This window comes from Orcinus orca, chromosome X (genome assembly GCF_937001465.1).
Source record: "Orcinus orca chromosome X, mOrcOrc1.1, whole genome shotgun sequence".
Lineage (NCBI taxonomy): Eukaryota > Metazoa > Chordata > Mammalia > Artiodactyla > Delphinidae > Orcinus > Orcinus orca.
The window spans coordinates 14,459,731-14,487,578 of record NC_064580.1 but is presented as its reverse complement, the minus strand read 5'-3'; the positions used below and the strand labels follow the sequence as shown (position 1 = coordinate 14,487,578).

Genomic DNA, 27,848 nt, shown 5'->3' with positions numbered 1-27,848 from the left:
CAGCCAGGACTTCCTCTGTTGACCGTGTGTGTCCCACGTACAGTGGGCGAGGAGGGGAGTGTAGGGGAGCGAAGTGGTGGAGGGCTCTTCTGCCTGCTTTTCGTACACACCTGTTTCTATAGTCTGAAAACTCCATAGTTAGGCAGCTGAGCTGGAGGCTTGGGCGGAGTGCTAGGCTCACTGTTTATACATTGTGATGGGAAATCTGATAGACAAACAAGCAGTTTCTTTCGTTAACAGTTGACTTCAGAATTCCCAGGTCCCCACCAGCTCCTCAGTCACCAAGCCCCAGAGCAGGCAGGAAGCCCACCTAGAGCAGCTCAGATGAGGACTGCTGATAGCGGCAGCACGGTTCACAACCGGGAACTAACTACTGTCACTTGTGCAGCAGGAGAAACATAAGGAGGTTGGTCACAAAAGCCCTTTCAGACAAGTGTTCCAAGCATTCATCCAGGTGGCTCCCAAGTCCTGGTCTGAAACCAGCAGCTGGTAGATAAGCACCTCCGGAACGCCCACTAATGTTGCTGTGACAGGCTTGCTGTTGGTGTAAATCAGGAGCATCAGCTCATCTAGGTCCTCCTGGGGGACATGGTGAAAGCCTCAACTGCCAGCGCAATGGAGCCCTGTCTTCCTGTACACACGGATACTTTGACTCCAACAATGGGAAGGGGGAGGAAGCTTCAGGAGATGGACCTTGGCTCTACTGTTTACTAGCTATGTCACCTTGGGTAACTTGCTTAACCCCTGTATGCTTCAACTTCTTCATCTGTTTTTTTTTGGTTTTTTTTTAAGGTTAATATTTATACCTACACTTCATAGGGTTTTTGTGAAGATTAAATAATGCATTGAAAGCACTTAGCACAAATGCGTGCTCTACTATAGATGCTCAGTAAACACAGCTAATAATTTAAATGAGTAGAAATCACAGGCAAGGAAGGGCAAGGATGGAACTAAAGCTTGGCAGTAGTAAATAGCAGGGACTCAATAAACACTTGTTGACTGGTTAATTAACCTCTCGTAAAGCTAACACTGGAATATTGAAAAAACGGTTCTCACTTATTTATATGTGGGTCAGGAGGAAGAGGGGTTTAATTACCCTTCAAACTGAAGGAGGAAGCCCATGTCTCATGGTATTTGCATCTCGAGGTTGAGTGGACACTAAAGACCACCTAATTCTCTAAAAGAAGGACAAGCCAATGTTTAAAGTGGTTTCAGTGACTCAGCGAGTCCTGAGATGCACCATATGGAAACGTATGCTCTGAACTACCCAGAGCAATGAGGTAGAAACTGGGTCGCTTTATAGAGAAATTTCTCAACATTTCCTGCCCAAAGTCAGAGAGAGTCTTTAAAGATAGTTTCTTCAGGAGCAATTAATGAAAGGAAGGATCTGTAGCACTCTTTACCACACTCCACGGATTTGCTGTTTTGCTTCTCATTTTCAACTCTACAAAGAGTGTTCATGTAAAAGGCCATAGTAGCACACGTCAACAAGGCGGAATTGATTCACAGGTGAAACAGATTCGGGTGATACAGTCTCGCAACGCTGCTGATTCAGCTTTTTGTCCCGAAGGAAAATACCATCCTAAAAAAAGCACTGTGGGCGCACTAACTCCATGCTGAGGACCATTTATTTTTAGTTTATGCAGAATTAACACAGCTCCTAAAACACTGAGGAAAATATAGGCACTCAGACTGCACATACTACACAGAAAAGCCACGTTCCCCAGCACCAATCGGAGAGGCACCCCTTCTGCTCCTCTCTCTGTAATGAAGACCACATGCAACCCTCTACAGCCAAGACTGAACTGTTTCACACATTTGCTTGGTTGCTTATTGAGGAAACTGTCCCCTTTCCACATGAGGCTGGGGGCTGGCTGGACAGGAAGAAATTCAACCCCACTCTGCTCTCCCGGTCCAGTCCAGACATCATCTTGGGAACCTGACCAGCCAGTTCTGTGGTGATCAACCCTCGCAAAGGAACCACAGTGGGAGGACAACTGCCTACTGACAGTTCTCAGAAACCAACGTCGTCTCCTACCTGCGATGGACAAGGTCTCGGAGGAAGTGCGGGTGGTGGAGGTAACAATCCTGACTTAGAAGCTGAAAAGAAAAATACACACTGTTAAGGACCACTGAAAACAACACACAGCACTCTTCCACTTGTTAACTGGGAAGAGCTATCGCATTTAACAATTTTAAATTTTTAAAATCTATCTGAGGGCTTTTTTTTCCTTAAAAAAAAAATGAGTACATGCTATTTCCAATCCCTTTTTCATTTTCCTCCTATCCAAAATCCAAATATCTATATAGGCTGTTGTGATTAAGACAGTGTAAAACAGTAAGGAAATGACACTCTTTGATCAAAAGACTGGAACCCAGCACGGGAAGGACAGTCAATCCCCAATTAATCTGATGTTGATTATTTAGTTTCAAATACTCTAGGCCCTTTGACTCCTCTCCTATTTCTCCCAAGCTCTCAGCCATTACACTGCTCATTAGCTTGAGTTGGGAGCCAGAAATCCAGAATCCCAACAAGGCAGCACTGCTGCCCTGTGAGTGGGTCTGAGAGCAGTAGGAGAGGCTGCAAATGATGGACTAAAATGATATTTAGGGATTCTTCAAAGATCTCAATTTCCTTTTCACCCTCTGATCCTTATTATCAGGGATAATTAAATCTGTTTCTAAAAAAATCTGGCCCCATTTGAAGCATCTTCTGAAAGAAAGTTTCATTCTAACCTTTTAAAAAATTTTTGTGAGATGCAGAGAAAGCTGGAGTTAAGCCAAGAATGTCTGAGTTGTAATTTAACAATGAAAACAAACATCTGCTATCGAATTATAAATAAGGCCCATGATCACACGCAAGAAATAAGTTTATCATCACACACTGGCCAAGTTAAACCACATTCTTTACAAACTCCTTAGAAAAGCACACCATGCTCTATATAACTATATGCAGTTTATTTCCAAATCTGTAATATGTGGCCTAATATTTAAACAACTTTCTATGCCTTAAAAATAATTCATACCCTTTCTCCTGCTGCCAGGACAGGAACTCAGCTCTGTGTTTCCTTGGCAGATTGCGATTCCACTGGGCACGTAGATATTGGGCTGCGGTTCACCGCACACCCACTACACTCCAGGTGCCCAGGCAGGGCTCCTTAGACCATCCACCATGTGGCTGACATGGTCTTGGTGCTCCAGCCTGCTGTGAGGCTTGACGCTCCCAGGTAGCAGAGCTGAGTTCAGGACACTGGTCCACCAGCCCTCTCAGCCCCATGTAATATCAATCAGCAAGAGCTCTCCCAGAGATCTTCGTCTCAACACTAAGACCCAGCTCCACCCAATGGCCAGCAAGCTCCAGTGCTGGACGCCGCATGCCAAACAACTAGCAAGACAGGAACACAGCCCCACCCATCAGCAGAGAGGCTGCCTAAAATCATACTAAGTTCACAGACACCCCAAAACACACCACCGGATGCAGCCCTGCCCACCAGAAAGACAAGATCCAGCCTCACCCACCAGAACACAGGCACTAGTCCCCTCCACCAGCAAGCCTACACAACCCACAGAACCAACCTCAACCACTGGGGGCAGACATCAAAAACAACAGGAAGTACGAACCTGCAGACTGCGAAAAGGAGACCCCAAACACAGAAAGTTAAGCAAAATGAGAAAACAGAGAAACACACAGCAGAAGAAAGAGCAAGGTAAACACCCATCAGACCAAACAAATGAACAGGAAATAGGCAGTCTACCTGAAAAAGAATTCAGAGGAATGACAGTAAAGATGATGCAAAATCTTGGAAACAGAATGGAGAAAATATAAGAAACATTTAACAAGAACCTAGAAGAACTAAAGAGCAAACAAACAATGATGAACAACACAATAAATGAAATTAAAAATTCTCTAGAAGGAATCAAAAACAGAGTAACTGAGGCAGAAGAACGGATAAGTGACCTGGAAGATAAAATAGTGGAAAAAACTACCACAGACCAGAATAAAGAAAAAAAAATGAAAAGAATTGAGGAGAGTCTCACAGACCTCTGGGGCAACATTAAATGCACCAACATTCGAATTATAGGGGTGCCAGAAGAAGAAGAGAAAAGGAAAGGGACTGAGAAAATATTTGAAGAGATTATAGTTGAAAACTTCCCTAATATGGGAAAGGAAATGGCCAATCAAATCCAGGAAGCACAGACAGTCCCATACAGGATAAATCCAAGAGGAAACATGCCAACACACATACTAATCAAACTATCAAAAATTAAATACATGGGCTCCCCGGGTGGCACAGTGGTTAAGAATCTGCCTGCCAATGCAAGGAACACGGGTTCGAGCCCTGGCCCGGGAAGATCCCACATGCCGTGGAGCAAATAAGCCCATGCACAACTACTGAAGACTGTGTGCCTAGAGCCCGTGCTCTGCAAAATGAGAAGCCACGACAATGAGAATCCCATGCACCGCAAAGAAGAGCAGCCCCCGCTCACTACAACTAGAGGAAACGCGCACACAGCAACGAGGACCCAAGAGAGCCAAAAATAAATAAATAAATACATTTTTTTAAATTAAGTACAAAGAAAAAATATTAAAAACAGCAAGGGAAAAACAACAAATAAAATACAAGGGAATCCCCATAAGGTTAACAGCTGATCTTTCAGCAGAAACTCTGCAAGCCAGAAGGGACTGGCAGGACATATTTAAAGTGATGAAAGGGAAAAAACTACAACCAAGATTACTCTACCCAGCAAGGTTCTCATTCAGATTCCATGGAGAAATTAAAACCTTTACAGACAAGCAAAAGCTAAGAGAATTCAGCACCACCAAACCAGCTTTACAACAAATGCTAAAGGAACTTCTCAAGGCAGGAAGCACAAGAGAAGGAAAAGACCTATAATAACAAGCCCAAAACAATTAAGAAAATGGGAATAGGAACATACATATCAATAATTACCTTAAATGTAAAGGGATTAAATGCTCCAACCAAAAGACTGGCTGAATGCATACAAAAACAAGACCCATGTATATGCTGTCTACAAGAGACCCACTTCAGACCTTGGGACACATACAGACTGAAAGTGAGGGGATGGAAAAAGATATTCCATGCAAACGGAAATCAAAAGAAAGCTGGAGTAGCAATACTCATATCAGATGAAATAGACTTTAAAATAAAGAATGTTACAAGAGACAAGGAAGGACACTGCATAATGATCAAGGGATCAATCCAAGGAGAAGATATAACAATTGTAAATATTCATGCACGCAACATAGGAGCACCTCAATACACAAAGCAAATGCTAACAGCCATAAACGGGGAAATACACAGTAACACAATCATAACAGGGGACTTTAACACCCCACTTTCACCAATGGACAGATCATGCAAAATGAAAATAAACACGGCAACACAAGCTTTAAATGATACATTAAACAAGATGGACTTAATGGATATTTATAGGACAATCCATCCCAAAACAACAGAATACACTTTCTTCTCAAGTGCTCATGGAACATTCTCCAGGACAGATCATACCTTGGGTCACAAATCAAGCCTTGGTCAATTTAAGAAAACTGAAATCCTATCAAGTATCTTTTCAGACCACAACGCTATGAGACTAGATATCAATTACAGGAAAAAATCTGTAAAAAACACAAACACATGGAGGCTAAACAATAAACCTAGAAACAAATGACAATGATAACATGACGACCCAAAACCTATGGGATGCAACAAAAGCAGTTCTAAGAGGGAAGTTTCGAGCAATACAATCCTATCTCAAGACACAAGAAAAATCTCAAATAAACAACCTAACCTTACACCTAAAACAATTAGAGAAAGAAGAACAAAAACCCCCAAAGTTAGCAGAAGGAAAGAAGTCATAAAGATCAGATCAGAAATAAATGAAAAAAATGAAGAAAACAATAGCAAAGATCAATAAAACTAAAAGCTGGTTCTTTGAGAAGATAAACAAAATTCATAAACCATTAGCCAGACTCATCAAGACAAAAAGGGAGAAGACTCAAATCAACAGAATTAGAAATGAAAAAGGAGAAGTAACAACTGACACTGCAAAAATACAAAGGATCATGAGAGATTACTACAAGCAACAATATGCCAATAAAAAGGACAACCTGGAAGAAATGGACAAATTCTTAGAAAAGCACAATCTTCCAAGACTGAACCAGGAAGAAATAGAAAATATAAACAGACTAATCACAATCACTGAAGTTGAAACTGTGATTAAAAATCTTCCAGCAAACAAAAGCCCAGGACCAGATGGCTTCACAGGCGAATTCTACCAAACGTTTAGAGAAGAGCTCATACCTATCCTTCTCAAACTCTTCCAAAATATAGCAGAGGGAGGAAAAACCCCAAACTCATTCTACGAGGCCACCATCACCCTGATACCAAAACCAGACAAAGATGTCACAAAGAAGAAAACTACAAGCCAGGGCTTCCCTGGTGGCGCAGTGGTTGGGAGTCCGCCTGCCGATGCAGGGGACACGGGTTTGTTCCCTGGTCCCGGAGGATCCCACATGCCGCGGAGTGGCTGGGCCCGTGAGCCATGGCCCCTGAGCCTGCGTGTCAGGAGCCTGTGCTCTGCAACGGGAGAGGCCACGACAGTGAGAGGCCCGTGTACCGCAAAAAAAAAAAAAAAAAAAAAAACTCTGTAGCAGAGTGCATTCTCCCAAGTCTTGAGGTAAATCAATGGCCTCGGAGGAACTTCCCACACTTCAGTTTGTCCCGTCAGTTCACCACGGAGCCCTGGCCTTCAACGCCATGGTATCAGGATATCAGCTGTGATTACTCACTTTTGCAGCTTCTTCCCCCTCTTTCCAGAAGTCATGTCCACTGACCCTCAATCAAGAGAAGGGAAAACTAAGAGTTCCCACTCATTCCACTTCACTTCAGATTTGGAGCATCAGTAAGAAATCTCAAGACTAAAAGATCCCACATGCTGCAATGGAGGTCCCACACAGGGCAACAAAGGTCCCCCATGCTGCAGCTAAGACCTGGCGCAGCTAAATAAATATTTTAAAAGAAAGAAATCTTAAGATCTGCCTACTCACACACATGGCTCCTGGAAGGAGGCAGGCAGAGCCAAGAGTGCACCGCCAAGCCTCAGTTTTTCCCTTAGCTGCTACCCTTTCCCCCCAAAATGGCACTAGCTCATGCATCTTTCCTTGTTTGGTTGTTGCTGAGAAATTTCTTCCATGTGTTTATGATTCTGTGTTCATTTCCTTTAATGGCAGGAGATATTAATCTAGCTTCATTCTTCCAATTTTATGTCTAATTCATCTTTTGGTCTCCCGTGGCGCCTAAGCACACTACCTTGTGTTTAGTAAGTACACAGTGGGTGAATAACTGGAATTTAATTTAGTGAAAAGTCTTTCTTATAATATTTTCAGCCCATTCATGACCTTAAATTAGATTCAAATATTTTATCCAGCATGCTCTAACCACTTTTTTAAAAAAAGTACACCTTCAAGCAAAGTGAAATTGAAAATGTACTTCAGCTGAATAATCTCGTGTACACATGCAAAAGATGACAATGTACCTGTTAATAGTACCACCTGCTTTCCCAGAAAGGAAGAGAAGGAGAGAAAAGAGGGGAGGTGAACACATTTTCTGCATACATTAAAAGCAACCGTACCCGTGAAGCAATTACAGGTTTATTCCTAAAGTCTTAACAGTTAATAAGATGGGACACCAGGTATCAGTAAGGCTTTGTCAAATAAGTGTCTATCAACAAATAAACGGATAAAGAAGATGTGGTATGTATATGTACAAAATGGAATAGTACTTAGCCATAAAAAAGAACAAAATGTTGCCATTTGCAGCACCATGGATGAACCTGGAGGGTACTATGCTCAGTTAAGTCAGAGAACAGCCAGCACTGCATGTTTTCACTTGTATGTGGAATCTAAAAAATGAAATAAGTGAATGAATATAACAAAATAGAAACAGAATCACAGATACAGAAAACAAATTAGCGGTTACCAGTGGGGAGAGGGCTGAAGGGAAGGGCATGATAGGGGAAGGGGATTAAGAGATATAGACTACTTAGGTATAAAATAAATAAGACACAAGGATGTAATATACAGCACAGGGAATACAACAAATATTTTATAATAACTTTAAGTGGAGTATAATCTACAAAAATATCGAATCACTATGATGTACACCTGAAAGTAATACAACATTGTAAATAAACTATACTTGATTTAAAAATTTTTTATAAGTGTAATCAGGGAAAAAGTAATAAATACCCATAACTTGAAAAATAGATTAAAAACTTCATAAAAGAAACTACCATTTAATCCTAAATTCAGAAAACACAGTAATAATTTCCAGTGTTTATTAAATTTATTGAAAGATATGCATCTTCTGACACTGATCTGCTGAATCTCAGCTTCTTAGTATCTTTATCCAAAACACTAACCTCTAAAATTTTTTATCCTCTTACTACATTATGCTTAGAAATTTCCCAACAAAATATTATTCATTTATATTACTGCCTATTTACTAATTTCCTTCAGGTTTTTACAAAGCCCCAAATCAATGACTAAATGAAAACATGTTCCAATTTACTGAGTGGAAATAAAGCAGCAGATGTAGCAACCGAAAGCTTCAAGGAACAGAAAGCCGATTCTTTGGGGGAATAAAACTTGGAATAACTTCAGCTGTGGAAAAGTGCTCCCATTCCCCCAAACTAGGAATATTTTATGAAAAAAATAAAAGCATTCAAATGCCAAAGGAAAAAAACACCCTTAAAGGATGGAAAATGTTGAAAGAAGCCTGCCTGTGGGACCTACACTTTTAAGTATCAATCAAGTAGAGTTGGCCATATGCAAAACTTCAAGGATTTCATCAGTAAGGATCATTCTTCTTGGCAAGTTTATAAAAATGGCTATTTCTTTGTAAAAGAAATTGTTCTTTCTTTCTCTTTTTTTTTTAGAATATTTATTTATTTATTTGGTTGCACTGGGTCTTAGTTGCGGCTTGCCAGCTCCTTAGTTGCAGCACATGGTCTCCTTAGTTGTGGCATGCGAACTCTTAGTTGCAGCATGCATGTGGGATCTAGTTCCCTGACCAGGGATTGAACCCAGGCCCCCTGAATTGGGAGTGTGGAGTCTTACCCACTGCGCCACCAGGGAAGTCCCCTTTCTCTCCTTTCTAATCACAAAAGCATGTGTGAGCCTATGCCTGCCCCCTGATCACCCAGTTACACATAGTGATGGGTTCACTACGTCATATACACCTATATATATATATATATATATATATATATATATATATATATGATGAAGTGTGTGCCAGGAGTACCTTTCCAACAATACCTGCCTTGATCCCCTGATAATGACCAACTTACCCTAAAAAAAATAAAAGATCATTAAATTCTCTGTTAAGCGGAATAATTTTTTCACCAGTTAAAAGAAATGTACTTACATATGCCTTGGAACTGTTCAAGAAGGAAAATACTAATGATTGCGTTTGGAAAAGTATTGAAATCAAATTCCATTCTTTCACTTTACAGATGAGAAAATTAAAGCCTGGGGCAGTAAAATGACATCATCAAGGTCACAAGGCTACTGTGATGCAGCAATCAGTTTCACATTTTGAACCTATAGGACAAGTAGTGGTAAACAGCAGAAGAGGGCACTGAGATGGGAAATAAGCAGCTGCAAAGGGGTTATTCTATACCCAGAGAATAAGTATGTCAGAAGGCTATAAATCAAGAATACTGAAACTAAAGGATGCTTCTGCATATGCTACACACCACAAACTCATTTAAGTAAGATGCTAAACACTACCTAAAAATGTGCCACTGCAGCAAATATTTAGCCTTCTGATTCATATGAATGCCTCTTCACAAGCCTACATGTAACTCCCCTGCTTTAGAAAATATTCAGTGTAGTAATGGCATACAGACATACAGATCAATGAAACAGAATGGAGGGTTGCGAAATAAACCCTTATATTTACAATCAAGTGATTTTCGACCAAGATGCCAAGGCAATTCAATAGGGAAAGGGGAATATTTTTTCAACATACAGCACTGGGACACGTGGATATCCACATATAAACAGAGGAACTTAGACCCTTACCTCACACTATACACAAAAATTAAATCAAAATGGATTAGAGATGTGAATGTAAGAGCTAAAATTATAACACCTTTAGAAGCAAACAGGAGAAGATCTTCAAGACCTTGTGTTGAGCAAAGATTTCTTAGCTGTGACACCAAAAGCATGATCCAATCAGGAAAGAATTCATAACTTGCATTCATCAAAATTCAAAACTTTTCTGCTTCAAAAGACACGGTTAAGAAAATGAAAAGACAAGGCACAGACTGGGGGGAAATGTTTGCAAGTCACATGTTTGATAAAAGACTTGTATCCAGAATATACAAAGAACTCCAGAATATACAACTCAACAATAAGAAGACAAACACCCAATTTAAAAGTGAGCAAATGATTTGAGTAGATATTTCACCAAAGAAGATATAGGAATCACTAATAAGCACATGAAAAGATACTCAATATCATTAGCCATCAAGGAAATGCAAATAAAAACCACAGTGAAATACCATGTCATACTTACTAGGATGGCTATAACAAAAAAGATAATAATAAGTGTTGGTGAATATGTTAAGAAATAGTAAGCATTGCTGGTGGGAATGTAAAATGGTACATGAACTTTAAAAACTAGTTTGGCAGTTTCTTTAAAAGTTAAATTTAGGAACTTCCTTGGTGGTCCAATGGTTAAGACTCCGCGCTTCCAATGCAGGGGGCGTGGGTTCGATCCCTGGTCAGGGAACTAAGATCCCACGTGCTACTCGGAGAGGCCAAAAAAAAAAAAAAAGTTAAATATAAATGTACCATACACCCAGCAATTCCACTCCTAGGTATCTTGCCAAAAGAAATGACAACATATGTTCACACAAGATTTTCATGCATTTAAGTCCTGACATCATTACTCATAATAGGCAAAAAGGAAAATCAACTCAGATGTCCACTGAACTGAAGAATGGATAGACAAAATGGTGTAGCCATACAATGGAATACTATTCATCAATAAAAAGAAATGAAATACTGATACATGCTACAACATGGATGAACCTCAAAAACATTATACAAAGTAAAGGAAGCCAGACACAAAAAATCCCATATTGTATGATTCTATTTATTATGAAATGTCCAGAAAAGGCAAATCTACAGGAACAGAAAGTAGATTAGTAGTTGTCTGGGGCTGGGCATTGAGATTAACTCTAAGGCATGAAGGGATGTTACTGGGGTGCTGAAAATGTTCTAAAACTGGAATATGGTGACAGTAGCAAAATTTCATAAATTTACTAGAGATCATTGAGTTGTTCACTTAAAATGGATGAACTTTATGGTCTGCAAATTATACCTCAATAGTTGTTTTCTTTAAATTGAAGTTGATTTACAATGTTGTGTTAGTTTCCAGTGTATAGCAAAGTGATTCACTTTTTTTTATAGATAAAGATATATATTGTTTTTCAGATTCTTTCCCATTATAGGTTATTACAAGATATTGAATATAGTTCCCTGTGCTATGCAGTAGGATCTTGTGGTTTATTCAATATATTTTTTTAAAGCTACGCATGGAGAAAAAGTATAATTAATCATATGCGAATACAGGTGAAACAAGATGGGTGAAACACAGTGATAATTATTGAAGCTACGGGTTCAGCATTCTAGGCCTTTTCTCTCTCTCACAGACACACATAAGGTTTTTGATAATAACTTGATTTTTTAATCATTAAAAGAACAGATATATTCCTAACATCTCCAAGTACTTATGAAGGCAAAACTTCCTTTCCTGTCTCCCTGAAGTACCTCAGGGAAATCTGTCCAACACTGTAAATCACGTAGAAGGAAACAGGAAAATGATATTAGTTTCTTGCATATAGAGGGCAACAAATTTATTCTTTAATATATTATTTAACTTTAGATATTAATTAGTGTTATTACCCATAGAAAAATCGTAAGGCATGCTTCCCAAATTAAATTAATATAGACTGCTTTCTCTGACACCAAATCTGCTGCAACAAAAATCTGAACAAAGATTTCCCATCTTCAAAGGATTCTGATGGAGAACAAAACAATTACATTCTCTGGATCTCAGTCTCCTAGCCTGTAATATGTGAGAGTTGGCCAAGATGACAAGAGAACTCAAGTTCTCTTTTAGCACTGACTTTCTATGATTCTAGAATTTATTTGCCAGTGTTTACCAATAACTCCTTGTTCCTGCACCATGGGATATGTGACATGGGTTAGCTAGCTCTCAAATGGAGACACAGAGTTAAATGACAAAAACACGTAAGATTTAACTTCAGTGAAAGACAAGTTTCATTTCTCATGTTACATTTACATAAATGTATTTCTCCTAATCATTTTACTACCAAACTCCTTAAATCACCAGCCTTGTGTGTGTGCACACACGTGCGTGGGCACATGCATGCACACGCGAGCATGTGCACGTACGCACAGGTGTGTGTGTTGGAAGGAAGGAAGGTAGGCAGGAAGGAAGGCAGGCAGACAGGCAACCTGGAGAAAGAGTCTATTGGAATTGTCTCTGTTCCACGATGAATTTTTAAAATATGACATATAATCAAACCAACTTTTAGTCTTAAACATTTCAAAATGAATTTGTGATAACTACTTCACACCAAAGTTTCTTAATCACTCCATAACCTTTTGCAATCCGAATTAACCCTACCATGCCAATGGACTCCTCTGACTTCCTACAAACTCCTTCGCCCCTAGTCTCCATTCTCCTTGGCCAGTCAGCGGACTTTTAGACTTACAGTCTCCACCTATTCCTGAAATACACTCCTCCCTGGGTATGCCAGGTCATGGTACTATGTCCCTTACTGAATTCATGTACTCTAATGGCTTCAGGTCCAGTTGTCAAGACAAAGGAATCTAGTGTTTACACAGAAGGTCCTGAAGGGTTTTGAGGAGGGAGGTGACACATCATAGTTGTGCTCAAAACAATTAATCCTGTTGCTCTATGAAGTGAAGAATGAAGCAAGCAAACCAGACTGGAGATTACTTAAGTAGCCTCCCAGGCAAGTGGTAATAAAAACTGAACCAAGGCAGATACCGAAGAAAAACGAACAGAATTTGACTGCAAAAATCATATCCACCCTTCAGAGATTAGCTTACACAAGTCTGCACACCCCTCCCCAACACATCCACAGATCATGCTAGTTAGAAACCACTGAGACTCAGCACCCTTCTCCCATGTAACTGTAATACTGATTGGCACGATGTGGCCATATCCATGTTCCTCTTGGAATTCTCCATAGTACCAAGGACACGGTTAAGTGCTAAGTAAGTACTGGTTAAATGAATAAGACACTCTTCCTGATCACCAGTACTGAAGTCTATTTCAGTTTTCATACAATTCTATAAACTCAAATGCATATAAGGAATTTAGTGATGTACGGACAACTAAATTGTATTGTGGTACTCTTCAGCTCACTAGAATTATATGGGTCATAAGGAAAATGTCCAACAATAGGAAAATGGTTAAATAAGTCATGGTCCAAGTTAATAAAGGTAAAAGAAATAAAATAGAGTATCGCCATTCTGCAACTTCCAATGAAATCATGGATCTATAAGCAGTGGTTTGCTAGAAACAGCTCATACCAGCTTGTGAGAGCCAACTGTGCAGATCTGTCTAAACCCCACATTCAGCGACCCATCAGTAAGAGTGAAATTTGCCATGGCAGGAATGTTTACACCATAAAAACTGATAATGGCCAGTTGTTAACCATTTACTAACATGCCGCTAGATGCAGGCAATGGTGATCAATACCTGATAAAACCATTATTTGAAAGGCTGTTGGGGATCTTTATCATAATGGATGAATCAGGCTAATACTACGTGAACCCACCGATCAATCAAACATGACAAAAACAGAGGCATTAGACATTGAGAACCTCCTAACGTGATGCAGTACGAAGTACACAGTTATCACTTGGACGTCTTCTTGCCGAAAGTAGAATCTGATTCTAAAGAAGTCTAGATCTATCTACTCATTTATAGGAAATACAGGAGATGGAAGAACAGAGAACAAGTCAAATACAGAACGTGGAAATGTCTACGGGGTGGATGATTTTCTTACGAATGAATGAATAGCAAGGGAGGGGTTTAAAAAGGACCCTATCAATAAAAAGAGACTTAACAGATGGCAAAACAAGTACAATATGCATGTTGCACTTGTTTGGATCCTGACTGGAACAAGTCACTATAAAAAAAGACATACTTGAGACAATTCAGGGAATCTGAACGCTGGCTAGATATTAGATGATATTGAGGGATTATTGCTAAGTTTGTTACATATGATAAAGCCTTAGTCATTTTTTTCAAAGGCCTTATCTGTTAGAGATACATATGAAGTATTTATGTATAAAACTATACACTACCTGGGATTTGCATCAAAATAACCTGGGGATAGGGGGTTCTCTACTTTTACACACATTTGAAATTTTCCACAATACAGCTTTTAACAGAGTAGCCAGTGTGTAGAACACATATAAAAAGAATGACATGGGCTTCCCTGGTGGTGCAATGGTTGAGAGTCCGCCTGCCGATGCAGGGGACGCAGGTTCGTGCCCCGGTCCAGGAAGATCCCACATGCCGCGGAGCAGCTGGGCCCATCAGCCATGGCCGCTGAGCCTGTGCTCCGCAACGGGAGAGGCCACAATGGTGAGAGGCCCGCGCACCGCAAAAAAAAAAAAAAAAAAAAAAAAAGAATGACAAAATTACCAGTACTGATATGGATATATCTCCAAGAAATAATATAGTATGAAAAAGCATTGGGGGAAACATGCACAGCGTGACGCCAATTATTTTAAATACAAAAAACAAAAATGATGTCACAGGTACACATATACATTAATAAGTGCACTAGAAAATGTCAGAGAAATACATTCCCAGGGGAGGACACTGGGCTTGGTGGGGATGAGGTTAAGGGACGCATCTGTAATGTATGAATTTTATACACGAGAAAGTATTTTTCTATTACTCAAACGAGTTTTACAAACATTTTAAAAATAAAGGTTACAGTAATATTTCCCACCCCATCCTCCAGATATTCCAGTCCTGTTCCTCCCCACACTCCCTAGTTAAAGCACTCAGCCAGCAGGGAGGGCTGTAAAACTGGACGGTGGATCTAAAAGAGAAAGCACGCTGCCCAACGGCAGGACCAGCTGTACCCTCACCTCAGTAGGCCTCTGTAAACCTCCAGCTTTTTGTCTTTTACAGATACAAAGCATGCACTGTGCTACTATAGAAACTCTCACATAACTTACTGGAAAAGAAGAAACCTCTATAAATAGAGAAAGGAACAGGAAAAGGCAAAAAGAAGCCAAAGACAGACAGTACACTGCAACCACAGCTTCGAAAGGCTGAGACTGGCCTGAGTCTGGATGAACACACTGAACACTGGCACAGACAAACCTGAAGCACCTGGACTGTATTTTTTTTTTCCCAGTACACAGGCCTCTCACTGCTGTGGCCCCTCCCGCTGCGGAGCACAGACTCCGGACGCGCAGGCTCAGCGGCCATGGCTCACGGACCTAGCCGCTCCGCGGCACGTGGGATCCTCCCGGAGCCGGGCACGAACCCGCGTCCCCTGCATCGGCAGGCGGACTCTCAACCACTGCGCCACCAGGGAAGCCCCTGGACTGTATTTTTACCTCCAAAAATGTTCACCGAGCCCAACAGCCCAGTCACATCTACTTCTCTATGTTTAAATGAACTTCCAGACTTCAAATCTCATGACAAAGTGACACTATACCTTTTATAAAAGCCAACACCGTTTATCTATCAACCACTGAGAAGCCCAAGGGGAAAACTTAATGAATTCTGAGTGTGTTACTTCTCACGATAGACCCCTCCACAAACAAGACCAGGCCTGAAAGCAAGGATTCAGGTCTAGAAAATTGGAAGGCATTCCCTGGCCCTTCAAAGACAAATGACTGCAGTAGCAGCCAGTTGCCCAGGTCTGGAGATGAATCCCAGTCCTCGGCTGGCTGGTGAAGCAGGCTGAGGCCTGCAACCAACAAGAATAATAGCATTCTGCCTTCTACCCTCTCTTAAGAACTCAATCTGCAGCAGAGGCACCTGAACAGAGAGAGACGTGCCTAGTAAATATCTGGCCAAATAGACAAGTTGGGAGAGGCAAGTAGGGTACAGAGAAGAGAAATACTTGCCCCTTCTTGAGGCAGCAGAGCACAGGCTCCAGCATTGGACTGCATGAGTTTGAGCGTTAGCTCCACCATCAACTAGCTCCATGACCTGGGCCAAATTAACTTCTGTACCTCAGTTTCTGCATCTCTAAAGTAAGGATAAAACAGCATCTACCTCATTAGGATTGTTGTAAGGATAAGAGATGATGCATATAAAGTACTTTAAATGTGTCCTTTGTACAAAGTAAGCCTCGAATTCATATCAGCCGTTAACACTATGATACCTAGTACTTGGTGTTAATGGAGTAGAGAGCCCAGAAACAACTCTTGCAAACAGGGAAACTTCGCTTAGGACAGAGTGGACATTGCATACTGATGGGTAAAGAATATACTATTCAATAAATGGGACTAGATCAACTGGTTTCACAAATGAGAGAAAAAGTAAAACTGGTTGCAAGCATTCAGTAATGATTCTTTCCATGCTTCCCAAACACTAAAAGGGATTTCCTCCCTGACTTGTGGAAAGATGCAGGATTAGATAAACAGTTTGAAGTCGAATAATGAGTATGTTCCCTACCTCATTATCTAAGTTAAGGATAAGATGTGTCCAGACAACAAATAGACAAGTTCAACAAAGTTACAGGATAAAAGGTCAATATACAAAAAACAATTATATTTCTATACACTAGCAATGAAGATTGCAAAAATGAAATTAAGAAAACAATTTCCTTTAGAATAAAATCAAAATAAATAAAATATAGTCGTTCCTCAGTATCCCTGGGGGATTGGGTCCAGGACCCGCTGTGGATACAAAAATCCAAGGATGCTCAAGTCCCTTATATAAAATGATGTAATACTTGCATATAACCTATGCACATCCTCCCATATACTTCAAATCAGCTCTAGATTACGTATACTACCTAATACAAACGGTTGCTGGTGCACAACAAAGTCAAACTTTGTTGTTTGGAACTTTCTGGAATTTTTTTCCCTAATATTTTCAGTCCACAATTGGTTGAATCAGTGGATGCAGAAACTGAGGATACAGAGGGCTGACTGTAAGAATTTGAAGAAGTACAAATTTCTATGCCGAAAATTACAAAACATTGTTGAAATACTTAAACAAATGAAAATACATTCTTCCATTAAGACTGGAAGACTTAATATTGTTAAAATCAAAAACAGGGCTTCCCTGGTGGCACGGTGGTTGAGAGTCCACCTGCCGATGCAGGGGACACGGGTTTGTGCCCCGGTCCGGGAAGATCCCACATGCCGCGGAGCGGCTAGGCCCGTGAGCCATGGCCGCTGAGCCTGCGCGTCCGCAGCCTGTGCTCCGCAACAGGAGAGGCCACAACAGTGAGAGGCCCGCATACCGCAAAAAAAAAAAAATCAAAAACACCATGTGTACACCATAAATATATACGATTTTTATTTGTCAATTAACCTCAATTAAGTTGGGGAAAAAATATTAATATAGCAATACTAATCAAACTAATCTACAGATTCAATACACTCCCTAACAAAATCCCAGCTGGCTTTTTTTTTTTTAATAAACAGAAATTAACGAGCTGATCCTAAATTTCATATGAAAATGCAAGGTACCCAGAATAACCAAAACAATCTTGAAAAAGAAGAATAAAGTGGGTAGTTATGCACTTTCCAATTTCAAAACTTATTACAATTCTGTAATAATCAAGACAGTACGGTACTGGCATAAGGATAGACATATAGATCGATGGAATAGAAATGAGAGTCCAGAAATAAACCTTTATGTTGATGGTCAATTGACTTTCAACATGGGTACCAGGAAAATTCAACGGGAATCAATCATTTTCTCAACAAATAGTACTGGGACAACTGAGTAGCCACATGCAAAAAAATGGATCTGGATCCCTATCTCATACCATATACAAAAATCAACTCAAATGGATCACACACCTAAATGTGAGAGCTAAAAATATAAAACTGTTAAAAGAAAAGGGGAGTAAATTTTTGTGACCTTGAGTTAGGCAATGGTATCTTCTTTTTTTGTTTAATTTATTTATTTTATTTATTATTTATTTTTGGTTGCATTGGGCCTTTGTTGCTGTGCGTGGGCTTTCTCTAGTTGCGACGGGTGGGGGCTACTCTTCGCTGCGGTGCACGGGCTTCTCATTGCCGTGGCTTCTCTTGTTGTGGAGCACAGGCTCTAGGTGTGCAGGTTTCAGTAGCTGTGGCACACGGGTTCAGTAGTTGTGGCTCACGGGCTCTAGAGCACAGGCTCAGTAGTCGTGGCACATGGGCCCAGCTGCTCTGCGGCATGTGGGATCCTCCCAGGTCAGGGCTCAAACCCGTGTCCCCTGCGTTGGCAGGCGGGTTCTTAACCACTGCACCACCAGGGAAGCCTTAGGCAATGGTTTCTTAGATATGACACCAAAAGCACAAATGACCAAAGAAAAAACAGATAAAGTGGATGTCATCAAAATGAAGAGCTTTTGCACTTCAAAGGACACCATCAAAAAGCGTGAAAGAACAACCCACAAAATGAGAGAAAATATTTGTAAATCATATATCTGAAAAGAGACTTGTATCCAGAATATATAATGAACCCTTACAACTCAACAAAAAAAGACAAATAACCCAATTTAAAAATAGGCAAAGATTCTGAATAGACATTTCTCCAAAGATGACATAAATGTAGCCAATAAGCACAGGAAAAGATGTTCAATATCATTAGTCATTAGAAAATGCAAATGAAAACCATGATAAGACATCACTTCAGACCTACGAGGATGGCTAAAATAAAAAGGACAGACGGTAACAAAGGTTTCAAGGATATGAAGAAATTGCAATCCTCATACACAGCTACTGAGATGGTAAACTGGTACAGCTGCTTTGGAAAACAGTTCAGTAGTTCCTCAAAATGTTCAACAAAGAGTTAACATATAACCCAGAAATTCCACTCCCGTATATGCCCAAGAAAAAGGAAAACATATACTTGTTTACACAAAAACTTGTACATGAATGTTCACAGCCGTATTATTCGTAATAGTCAAAAGGTAGAAACAACCGAAATGTCCATCAACTGACAAATGGATGAATAAAATGTGCCATATCCATAAAATGTAATATTATTTATTCATCCATAAACGGAATGAAGTGCTGGTTCATTCTACAACATGGATAAACCTCGCGAACATGATGCTAAGTGAAAGAAGCCCATCACAAAAGACTATATATATATATTTGTCCAGAACAGACAAATTTATAGACACAGAAAGCAGGTTAGTGATTGCCCATGGCTCTGGGGAGAGGAGCGCGGTGTGGAGAATGATTGCTAACAGGTATGGGGTGTCTTTTGGGGGTGGTGAGAATGTTCTGAAATTGGACAATACTGGTGGCTGTACAACACTGTGAATACACTAAAAGCCACTGAACTGTACACTTTAAAAGGGTAAATTTTTTTTTAACATCTTTATTGGGGTATAATTGCTTTACAATGGTGTGTTAGTTTCTGCTTTATAACAAAGTGAATCAGTCATACATAAACATATGTTCCCATATGTCTTCCCTCTTGCGTCTCCCTCCCTCCCACCCTCCCTGTCCCACCCCTCCAGGCTGTCACAAAGCACCGAGCCAATATCCCTGTGCCATGCGGCTGCTTCCCACTAGCTATCTACCTTACTACGTTTGTTAGTGTGTATATGCCCATGACTCTCTCTCGCCCTGTCACCGCTCACCCTTCCCCCTCCCCATAACCTCAAGTCCGTTCTCTAGGAGGTCTGCGTCTTTATTCCTGCCTTACCCCTAGGTTCTTCATGACATTTTTTTCCCTTAAATTCCATATATATGTGTTAGCATACGGTATTTGTCTTTTTCTTTCTGACTTACTTCACTCTGTATGACAGACTCTAGGTCTATCCACCTCATTACAAATAGCTCAATTTCGTTTCTTTTTATGGCTGAGTAATATTCCATTGTATATATGTGCCACATCTTCTTTATCCATTCATCCGATGATGGGCACTTAGGTTGTTTCCATCTCCGGGCTATTGTAAATAGAGCTGCAATGAACATTTTGGTACATGACTCTTTTTGAATTTTGGTTTCCTCAGGGTATATGCCCAGTAGTGGGATTGCTGGGTCATATGGTAGTTCTATTTGTAGTTTTTTAAGGAACCTCCATACTGTTCTCCATAGTGGCTGAACCAATTCACATTCCCACCAGCAGTGCAAGAGTGTTCTAAAAGGGTGAATTTTATAGAACGTGGATTATATATACCTCAGTAAAGCTTTCATTTAAAAAAAGAACTGTCTAGACTGACAAACTGAACCCTTGGCTGGCTATGTACTGTGGACCCCAAAGTCTGGGCATGGGGCAGGAATCCCATAATTCCACTAGATTTCAAAATCCTACTAGATTTTAAAAGGGAACAAGTAGCTCTCACAGCAATGATACAATAAGGAAATCTATAAGGTCATAGCCATCTGTGTGGCCAAATTCATCCTTTAGAAAACTTGAAAGGCAAGTTTGGTCTTGAGACCATCTCTTACTCCCAAGGGGTTTACCTTTTCTAAAGTTACAGAAAGAGGGCTTCCCTGGTGGCGCAGTAGTTAAGAATCCGCCTGCAAATACAGGGGACACAGGTTTGAGCCCTGGTCCGGGAAGATCCCACATGCCTCGGAGCAACTAAGCCCATGCACCACAACTACTGAGCCTGCACTCTAGAGCCCGCGAGCCACAACTACTGAGCCCGTGCACCACCACTACTGAAACCCACGTGCCTAGAGCCTGTGCTCCACAACAAGAGAAGCCACCACAATGAGAAGCCCGCGCACCACAAGGAAGAGTAGCCCCCGCTCGCCGCAAGTAGAGAAAGGCTGTGTGCAGCAACAAAGACCCAAAGAAGCCCAATAAATAAATTAATTAATTAAAGTTGCAGAAAGAAATATTCATCTGTAGAAAACCCAGGACAGATTGTTCTCAGCTCATCACTCAATAAACACATCCCCACCACCACCAAATTAAGACAGAGCCCTGGGCTTCCCTGGTGGTGCAGTGGTTGGGAGTCCGCCTGCCGATGCGGGGGACACGGGTTCGTGCCCCGGTCCGGGAGGATCCCACGTGTCGCGGAGTGGCTGGGCCCGTGAGCCATGGCCGCTGAGCCTGCGCGTCCGGAGCCTGTGCTCCGCAATGGGAGAGGCCGCAACAGTGAGAGGCCCGCGTACCGCAAAAAAAAAAAAAAAAAAAGACAGAGCCCTTATCACAACCCTTTGCCCATCCATACATCTCACAATGGAGGCTATGGGAAGTCCTCCAAAACTATTCCTCAGTGCTGGAGGACCACTGAGGAGGAATCCAAAGAACATATCAGAGCCTTAAACAATGCTCTGTCATTTCAGCTCCATTCTAGGAGGTGGCAGCAGATCGGTTGTAAAAATACCCTGGATACAGATTGGTAGGCAGGTTTGAGACAGATAAACTCATCCGGGAAGGCCATCTGTGGTACTCTCAGGTGCCATCTGGTCATTGCAGCTATAGAGTGAAAAGTATATTTTTTGTAGTCAGTAATATCTATACGTGAGGCAAAACTGAAGAGATACAAATGGATATTCAATGAAAAGTAAGTTTCTCTCTTACACCTGGGCCCCGGTCATCCTATTCTCTTCCCCAGAGGCAACCACTGTTACCACTTTTTCAAGTATCCTTCCGAAAAACTGTCTATACAATGAAAAACATACATATCACGCACCAATGCCTTTCTCACTCGTCTCAGACAGCTCTCCACTTAGTACACGTACCTTATTCTTTTTAACAGCTTCATAAGATTCCATGAGATGGATGTACCATAATTCTTAACCATGGAGTGAACTTTTATTATCAGTGTGTCTAAAGCAGAGAGAGGACATTATCTACCCAGGGGCAGATACTACCCATGGATGTGTTTTGTTTGGCCATCGTAATGGTTTGAACATGTGGCTCTCAGTGTCCTCGGCCATACGGGATGTGGTGGAAAGAGCTGTCCACCAAAATGCACTCTCCTTTCTTAACGTAAGCGGGGTGGCACTGGGAAGTGGCGGCCCTGCCAGGGACTTCCTTTCCCACTGCGCGGCAGCTAGCTCTATCCAAGGGACCAAGTTGCCCCTGTTAGATTTGTGCGGACATGATGAAGATTCTTGGTCTGAATCTCTAAAGGCATGGCTACGTCTGCCCCCCCCCCCACTCCGTAATCTCTGCCCTTTCTGCCAGGCGGAGGCTCAGTGGCTGGACAGGGCTGTGTGTAGCACTGAGGCAGCTGACCGTCACTATGGAAACCTCGGGCTGCAAACCCATGGCTTTGGAGGAGGCAGGGCAGTGTCAAAAGTGGGAGGAGGGGAGTTCCCACCCCACACAGTGAAACAGAATAAACCCTTTTACGGGGGTGGGGGGAAGCCTTATGAAAACAACTGTTCCAGTGAGGAAAAAGAGGTTAGGATCTAAAAAGTATCGTCTTCACTGTCTGATTTTTCTCACAGGAATTTCAGTAATAAAACATGTTACGTGGCTGTAAGTCTAGAGCTATAAAATCTAAACCTCACTGAGCAAGTCCCAGGCTTGACTGCCTCTAGATTTTGTATGCTTGCATCATCACTGCCTTAGACCTTCTTGCACATTTTTTTCTCTCCAACAGAGCAGCTACAATGGGACTGTGAAAGGATGGCTCCACGGCCTGAATCAGCTATGACAAAGGTGAGCTCCCTTTTCCGCACAGCGATCCTATTACGTCAACTTCTCCCTATGAAAACACACGCTTTAGGTGTAATGCTAGCACCTACCTATCTCGAGCCCTGGGATAGTCTAGACTCCTGCAAATCACATGTTCACACCCTCTTTGCAGATATCAAGGTTAAAGCCAACTATCCCACACTGCCAGAGTTGGCCTGGTTCATTTTTATAGATTTACAATCTAAAACAATCCTTCATTATTCTTCCCCATATTATGTTACCTATCATAAATTTGAAGGCATTAATGCCACCCACTTCTGAGCTATTCCTTCCTTCCCAAGAGTCCTTTGAATGCTATCTGAATCCTATACCGAGTCTGTGGGCTCGCCCCCGCTTGGTCTCCTCAGGCTCTTATCCTATTTGCTTCTCCCTCTGTATAAACATCATCACCACTATATAACAACCATCTCACCTTTTCCTTCATTTCCCTCTTTCATTCTTGCTTCTTTGCATCTTCTCTCCATCCTACTTCTTCTCCACACTATCGCTCCACCTTAGGCTACTCTGACTCAGCAACTTAGCCTCATTCACTCTGTTTTTCACAATCCTGTGATTCTCATTTTTAAAAACATTAGCTTCACTTTATCTTTCCTTTTCAATTCAAGTTCATATCTTATTTCATCGCACATTATCTTTCCCTGTTTTCTTTACCCTTTCCTCGTTCTTCTATTGTTATAAACAGGATGGCCTAGGTAGAGTCTGTCTTAAGTGATAAAGTTGGCTAAAAGATGGGGTACTGGGGGCTGGAAGAACATGGACCGCATGAAGGAGCAGGTTAGCTTAGGCTCCCCAAGGCCACCTTCACATTCCCAAGGGCCTGAGATAAGACAGGTCCAGGCCCTCACAGGAAAAATGAAGAGGAGACAAGCGGTTTCTGTGGTTGGGCAAAGAGCAGGAGCGCCGGAAGCTAAGTGTGCCTCCACTCGGGCAATTCACCAAAGAAGAAATATTAATGTCTAGTAACAACACAGGAAAAGCTGTTCAGGCTCACTAGGAATCAAGGAAATGCAAACATTTGTCTATCAGATAGGTAACGATTAAAAAGATGAACATTACCCAGTGCTGATGAGGGTGTGAGGAAACACTCTCAGGTGACGTAACCAGTGGGATAAGTTCATAAGGTACAAGTTTTTGACAGCACAGTTTGGCAACCTGTATCTACACTTCAAAGGTATATGGCCTCTGACTCAGCATCTCCGACTTCAGCCCAAGAAAATAAGTAGACAAGGAAACAAAGATATAGATACGAAGTCATTAATAACCTCTACCTTGTTTATGACATGAGAGCAGAGAGAGGTTGGTGGCGGAGCCTGGGCAAGAGAGGTCCATGCCTCCATGGGGGCGGGCGGAGAGGAGAGAAACAGAGAGGGAAGGGGAGGAGAGGGGAGCAGCATGTGAGCACGAGAGGACACTATGAGGTAGAGACAGGAGAACGAGATGGGGGGAGACGGGGACACAGAAAGCCCCACAGGGCGCAATCAACCACGTCACCCAGGCACGAAGAAATGACACAGCTCCATATTATGAAAGAGGGTTAATCAGGAAGCTCAGGATATAGGACAGCAAGCACAGTGTGACCCAGCTTAGCTAGAGTGACACATGAAGACAAGTGTGGCAGAGGGGTGACTACGTGGGCACCACGGTTCTCACTGACGGTGCTATGGTGACTGGTTTAGACTCTACCTCGTGCTTTCCTAGCTTGTCAGAGTTTTAATAAGTAATTTCTAGCAATATGCACTACACTAAAATTCTACATAGTTTAGACAGACCCTTGTACTTTCCTGTGAGAATTAACCCACAGGCAAACAAATTAAGTAGATGAAATGGTACCACCTGCTTTTCATAATGCAGACATGCTCTGTTTCTCATGTGATCAATTTAAACTGCTTGTTAAAATTTCATTTGTGTAAACCTGTACTGGAAAGACGATGGAATTAAGCTATGAATACAGATGTCACCCACCTACCTATTCTTTGGCATTTATCAAATGAAAATACTTTTCCCTTGAAGTCCTATCAACATCGGAGACGTAAAGAGAAGCCGTCTGAATTCAGGCTCTCCTGAAAGCAGCCCCTACCGCTGGGACTTGGGAGCGGGCATTTGATTTCGGTGTGAGGCGAGCACGACAGGGCAGGAGGGCAGTGGACCCAGACAAGGTATGTTAATGAGGGGCTACTGCCACAGGTGGCCACAGCTCGGTACCTCTGCGAGCCATCCCGGGGACTGCGAGGAACGAGGCACAGAACTGTCCCACCGGGGGTCAGGAAGTCAGGGGCTTTCCTCAGACCCCCCTCTCCCCGTCGGTCTTCCGTGGGAGTGAGTGCCTAGGAGCCAAACATGGCACTACTTGAATGACATCTATTACCTCATCAACACCCTGTAATTCTCTTGAGGGTTGGTCCTGTTTTCGAAATTAGGAATCTGAGAGGCAGAAAAGATTAAGCCACTTGCTGAAAATCAGATAGTTAATAAGCAGCTGAGCTGAACTCCAAATTCAGTCTTCTCTCTCCCACTCTAGGGTGCCACGTGGTAAAGGCCACGACCCATCCATTCTGCAGCATAGCTGGCGCTCCTCATGGGGAGAGAGACACAGCCTGAGGGGGGGGCATGTTTCCAGCCTCTCCTTGCAAGGAAAACGTACGGAGATGCTTGCCCAGATTGTTTTAACCTTCTTGTGTCCACAGAAAAACCTTCGAGGTCAACATCCACCAGCCACGTGAATTTTTTATAGCATCATCATCCGTGGCTACTCCCACCCCAAATACCAGTTACTATGAAATTATGCCAGAATTTGGATCAAAGTATGGGGGAAAATTCAAGACAAATTTTTATCTGATGAACTCATGGCAGAGAATCAAATTTCATAGAGAGTTCCAGATTCTGGTATATTAAAAAACAATCTATAACTTTACTATGAGGAGAGTACTTTATTAGAACAAATAAAACATGCTGAGCTCTGCCGGGACACAGGGGTCACGCTCATGTGTGAGCCAAGGAGATTCTTTCCTTGTGTTAGTAAAAAAGATAATCATCTGCAAATCACTAGCATCTGAGGTTGGCTTGATTTAAAATGCACAGAGATACAGAAAAAGTTCCAGGAAATCATTGTATTTAGAGCTTGCCTGCATTAGTCAGTGGAAAGGCCCTTGCGCCTCCCAAAATAACACTTGGGACAGCAGCTGTACGCTAGCACCTTCACTCATGTGAAGGCATGGCTCACATCTGCGGTTCCGCAGGCTCCCGGGAGGACAGCTCCTCTTCACAAGGAGCCAGGGGAGCAGACAGGCCGCCCCACACTCCCCGCCTCCAGCCCAGCTGTACAGCAGCTGCCTTCAGCAAGTCCCATCCCCAGAAGCCCCAGAGCAGCCCAACTGAAGGAGCCCTTGACCCAGATGCCCACACTAAACACCTAACCATCAGTCAGATTTAGACAGCAGAGCCCCCTTAAGCATTAAGCCTGGAGGACACAGGATCTTCACCAGAGGATAAAATGCAGAAAATTCCGGCCAGGCATTGACCACCGAGACCTTTCACAGAAGAACGGCATAAGCGTCTGAGGAAATCACAGATGGCAATCCTGGACACAAATCACCACGATGCAGAGAACAAGACCCTGGCCACACACTCAGTGCACTGTCTGGGGAGGAAGCATTTTCATCCTCTGGGTACAGAATTTCATAATTCCTGGTCCATAGCAAGTGTGGGCAAGGCTCCAGACACACGTGATATCTATGTGCCAGCCACGTGAAGGCCGTCTGGGCCAGGTCTGCTCGTTCTCTGGACCCACAGAGGCCTCTGTAGTGACACCCATCCAATGACTCCAACAGGAAAGGGAAGGGCTGGGGCGCAGAGGGGCACTTCACCTGGCACACTGGGCTGGAAGACTTTATTCAGATCCAAGGAGGAGGCTCTGGAATGGGTTTTCTGTGGCCGCGGTGGCGGGGTGGGAGGGTCCTCGCCCCTCTTCATGGCCTCTTCTATGGAGGTGCTAGAGTAGGATCTGCAGCAAAATAAGGGAAGGTCAGAAGGCAGACAGCAAAGCTTTACTCTCTGAAACTGGGCTGAAACAGAAAATACCCACAAAAGGCAAAGCGACTGCCAAGGCTTGCTGAGTTCCCGGAGGAGCCAGATACGGTGCTGCCCCCTGGATACCACACCAGCTGCAACAAGCGCCCAACCCCCAACCCTGAGTCACAACCTTTTTTAAACTCTTTGCTCTTATTACACCTTAGACCTGAACTTACCCCAGAGGGAACGCTTTCTGTAAATTCAAATCCATTTCGGTTGGAATTGTTAATAACACGTAAACCCTTCCACTTAGGTACTTCCATACTTTAATAGAAGGGCTTCATGGTATTAACTGACCGCAGAACCCTTCTCCTGTTTACATGCAAACGTGATAACAGGCACATATGGAACTGGGACAGATAAGCTGAGAGTAAGAATCAAATGTTCAACGGAATATGCCACAAATGAAATTCAGGAGAGGAAAACACACATCAGTCAGGTTGAGGGACCTTGGTTGTCTTACCATGAGAAATACAGGTTTGGGGAAATTTTCAAAGCAAAAGCCTCCTCTTAACCTTCTCTCTCAATCTGTAACAAGGCAGGAGCTAACTAGGCAATTTCAGAGATTATAACTCCAATTCACGGCATTTAATGAAAAAGGAACTAAGTAAGTTGCTAAAGGTCACATAGCTAGAAGGTTACATAGGTTTCATTCAAATTCCAGTCTCAGTTTCTAAATTATATCTTTAAAATGTTCTGAGACTGCCTGCCTATGAGCCAGGGAAGAAAACTTGGGGCACAGCTAGACTATATATTAGAGCCCTACTTATTTTCTAAATTAATTCAACTCAGTACATTACTCTATCG

At 42.2% G+C, this 27,848-nt stretch overlaps 1 protein-coding gene across 7 annotated transcripts in view; it reads right to left on the bottom strand.

Moving 5' to 3' along the window:
- The window catches only part of REPS2 (RALBP1 associated Eps domain containing 2), a 223,933-nt gene that overhangs the window by 61,678 nt on the left and 134,407 nt on the right, over window positions 1-27,848 (bottom strand). For 4 of the 7 annotated variants that reach the window (XM_012532959.3, XM_033427889.2, XM_004269646.4 and 1 more), the window contains 2 exons: window positions 26,837-26,973; window positions 2,039-2,100 (listed from right to left, as the gene is read on the bottom strand). In XM_012532959.3, the coding sequence (XP_012388413.2) occupies window positions 2,039-2,100; window positions 26,837-26,973 (199 nt within the window). Of the gene's footprint in view, window positions 1-2,038; window positions 2,101-21,457; window positions 21,744-26,836; window positions 26,974-27,848 lie in introns of those variants that run through there. The other 3 variants (XM_033427890.2, XM_033427891.2, XM_033427893.2) reach the window with 2 other exon arrangements.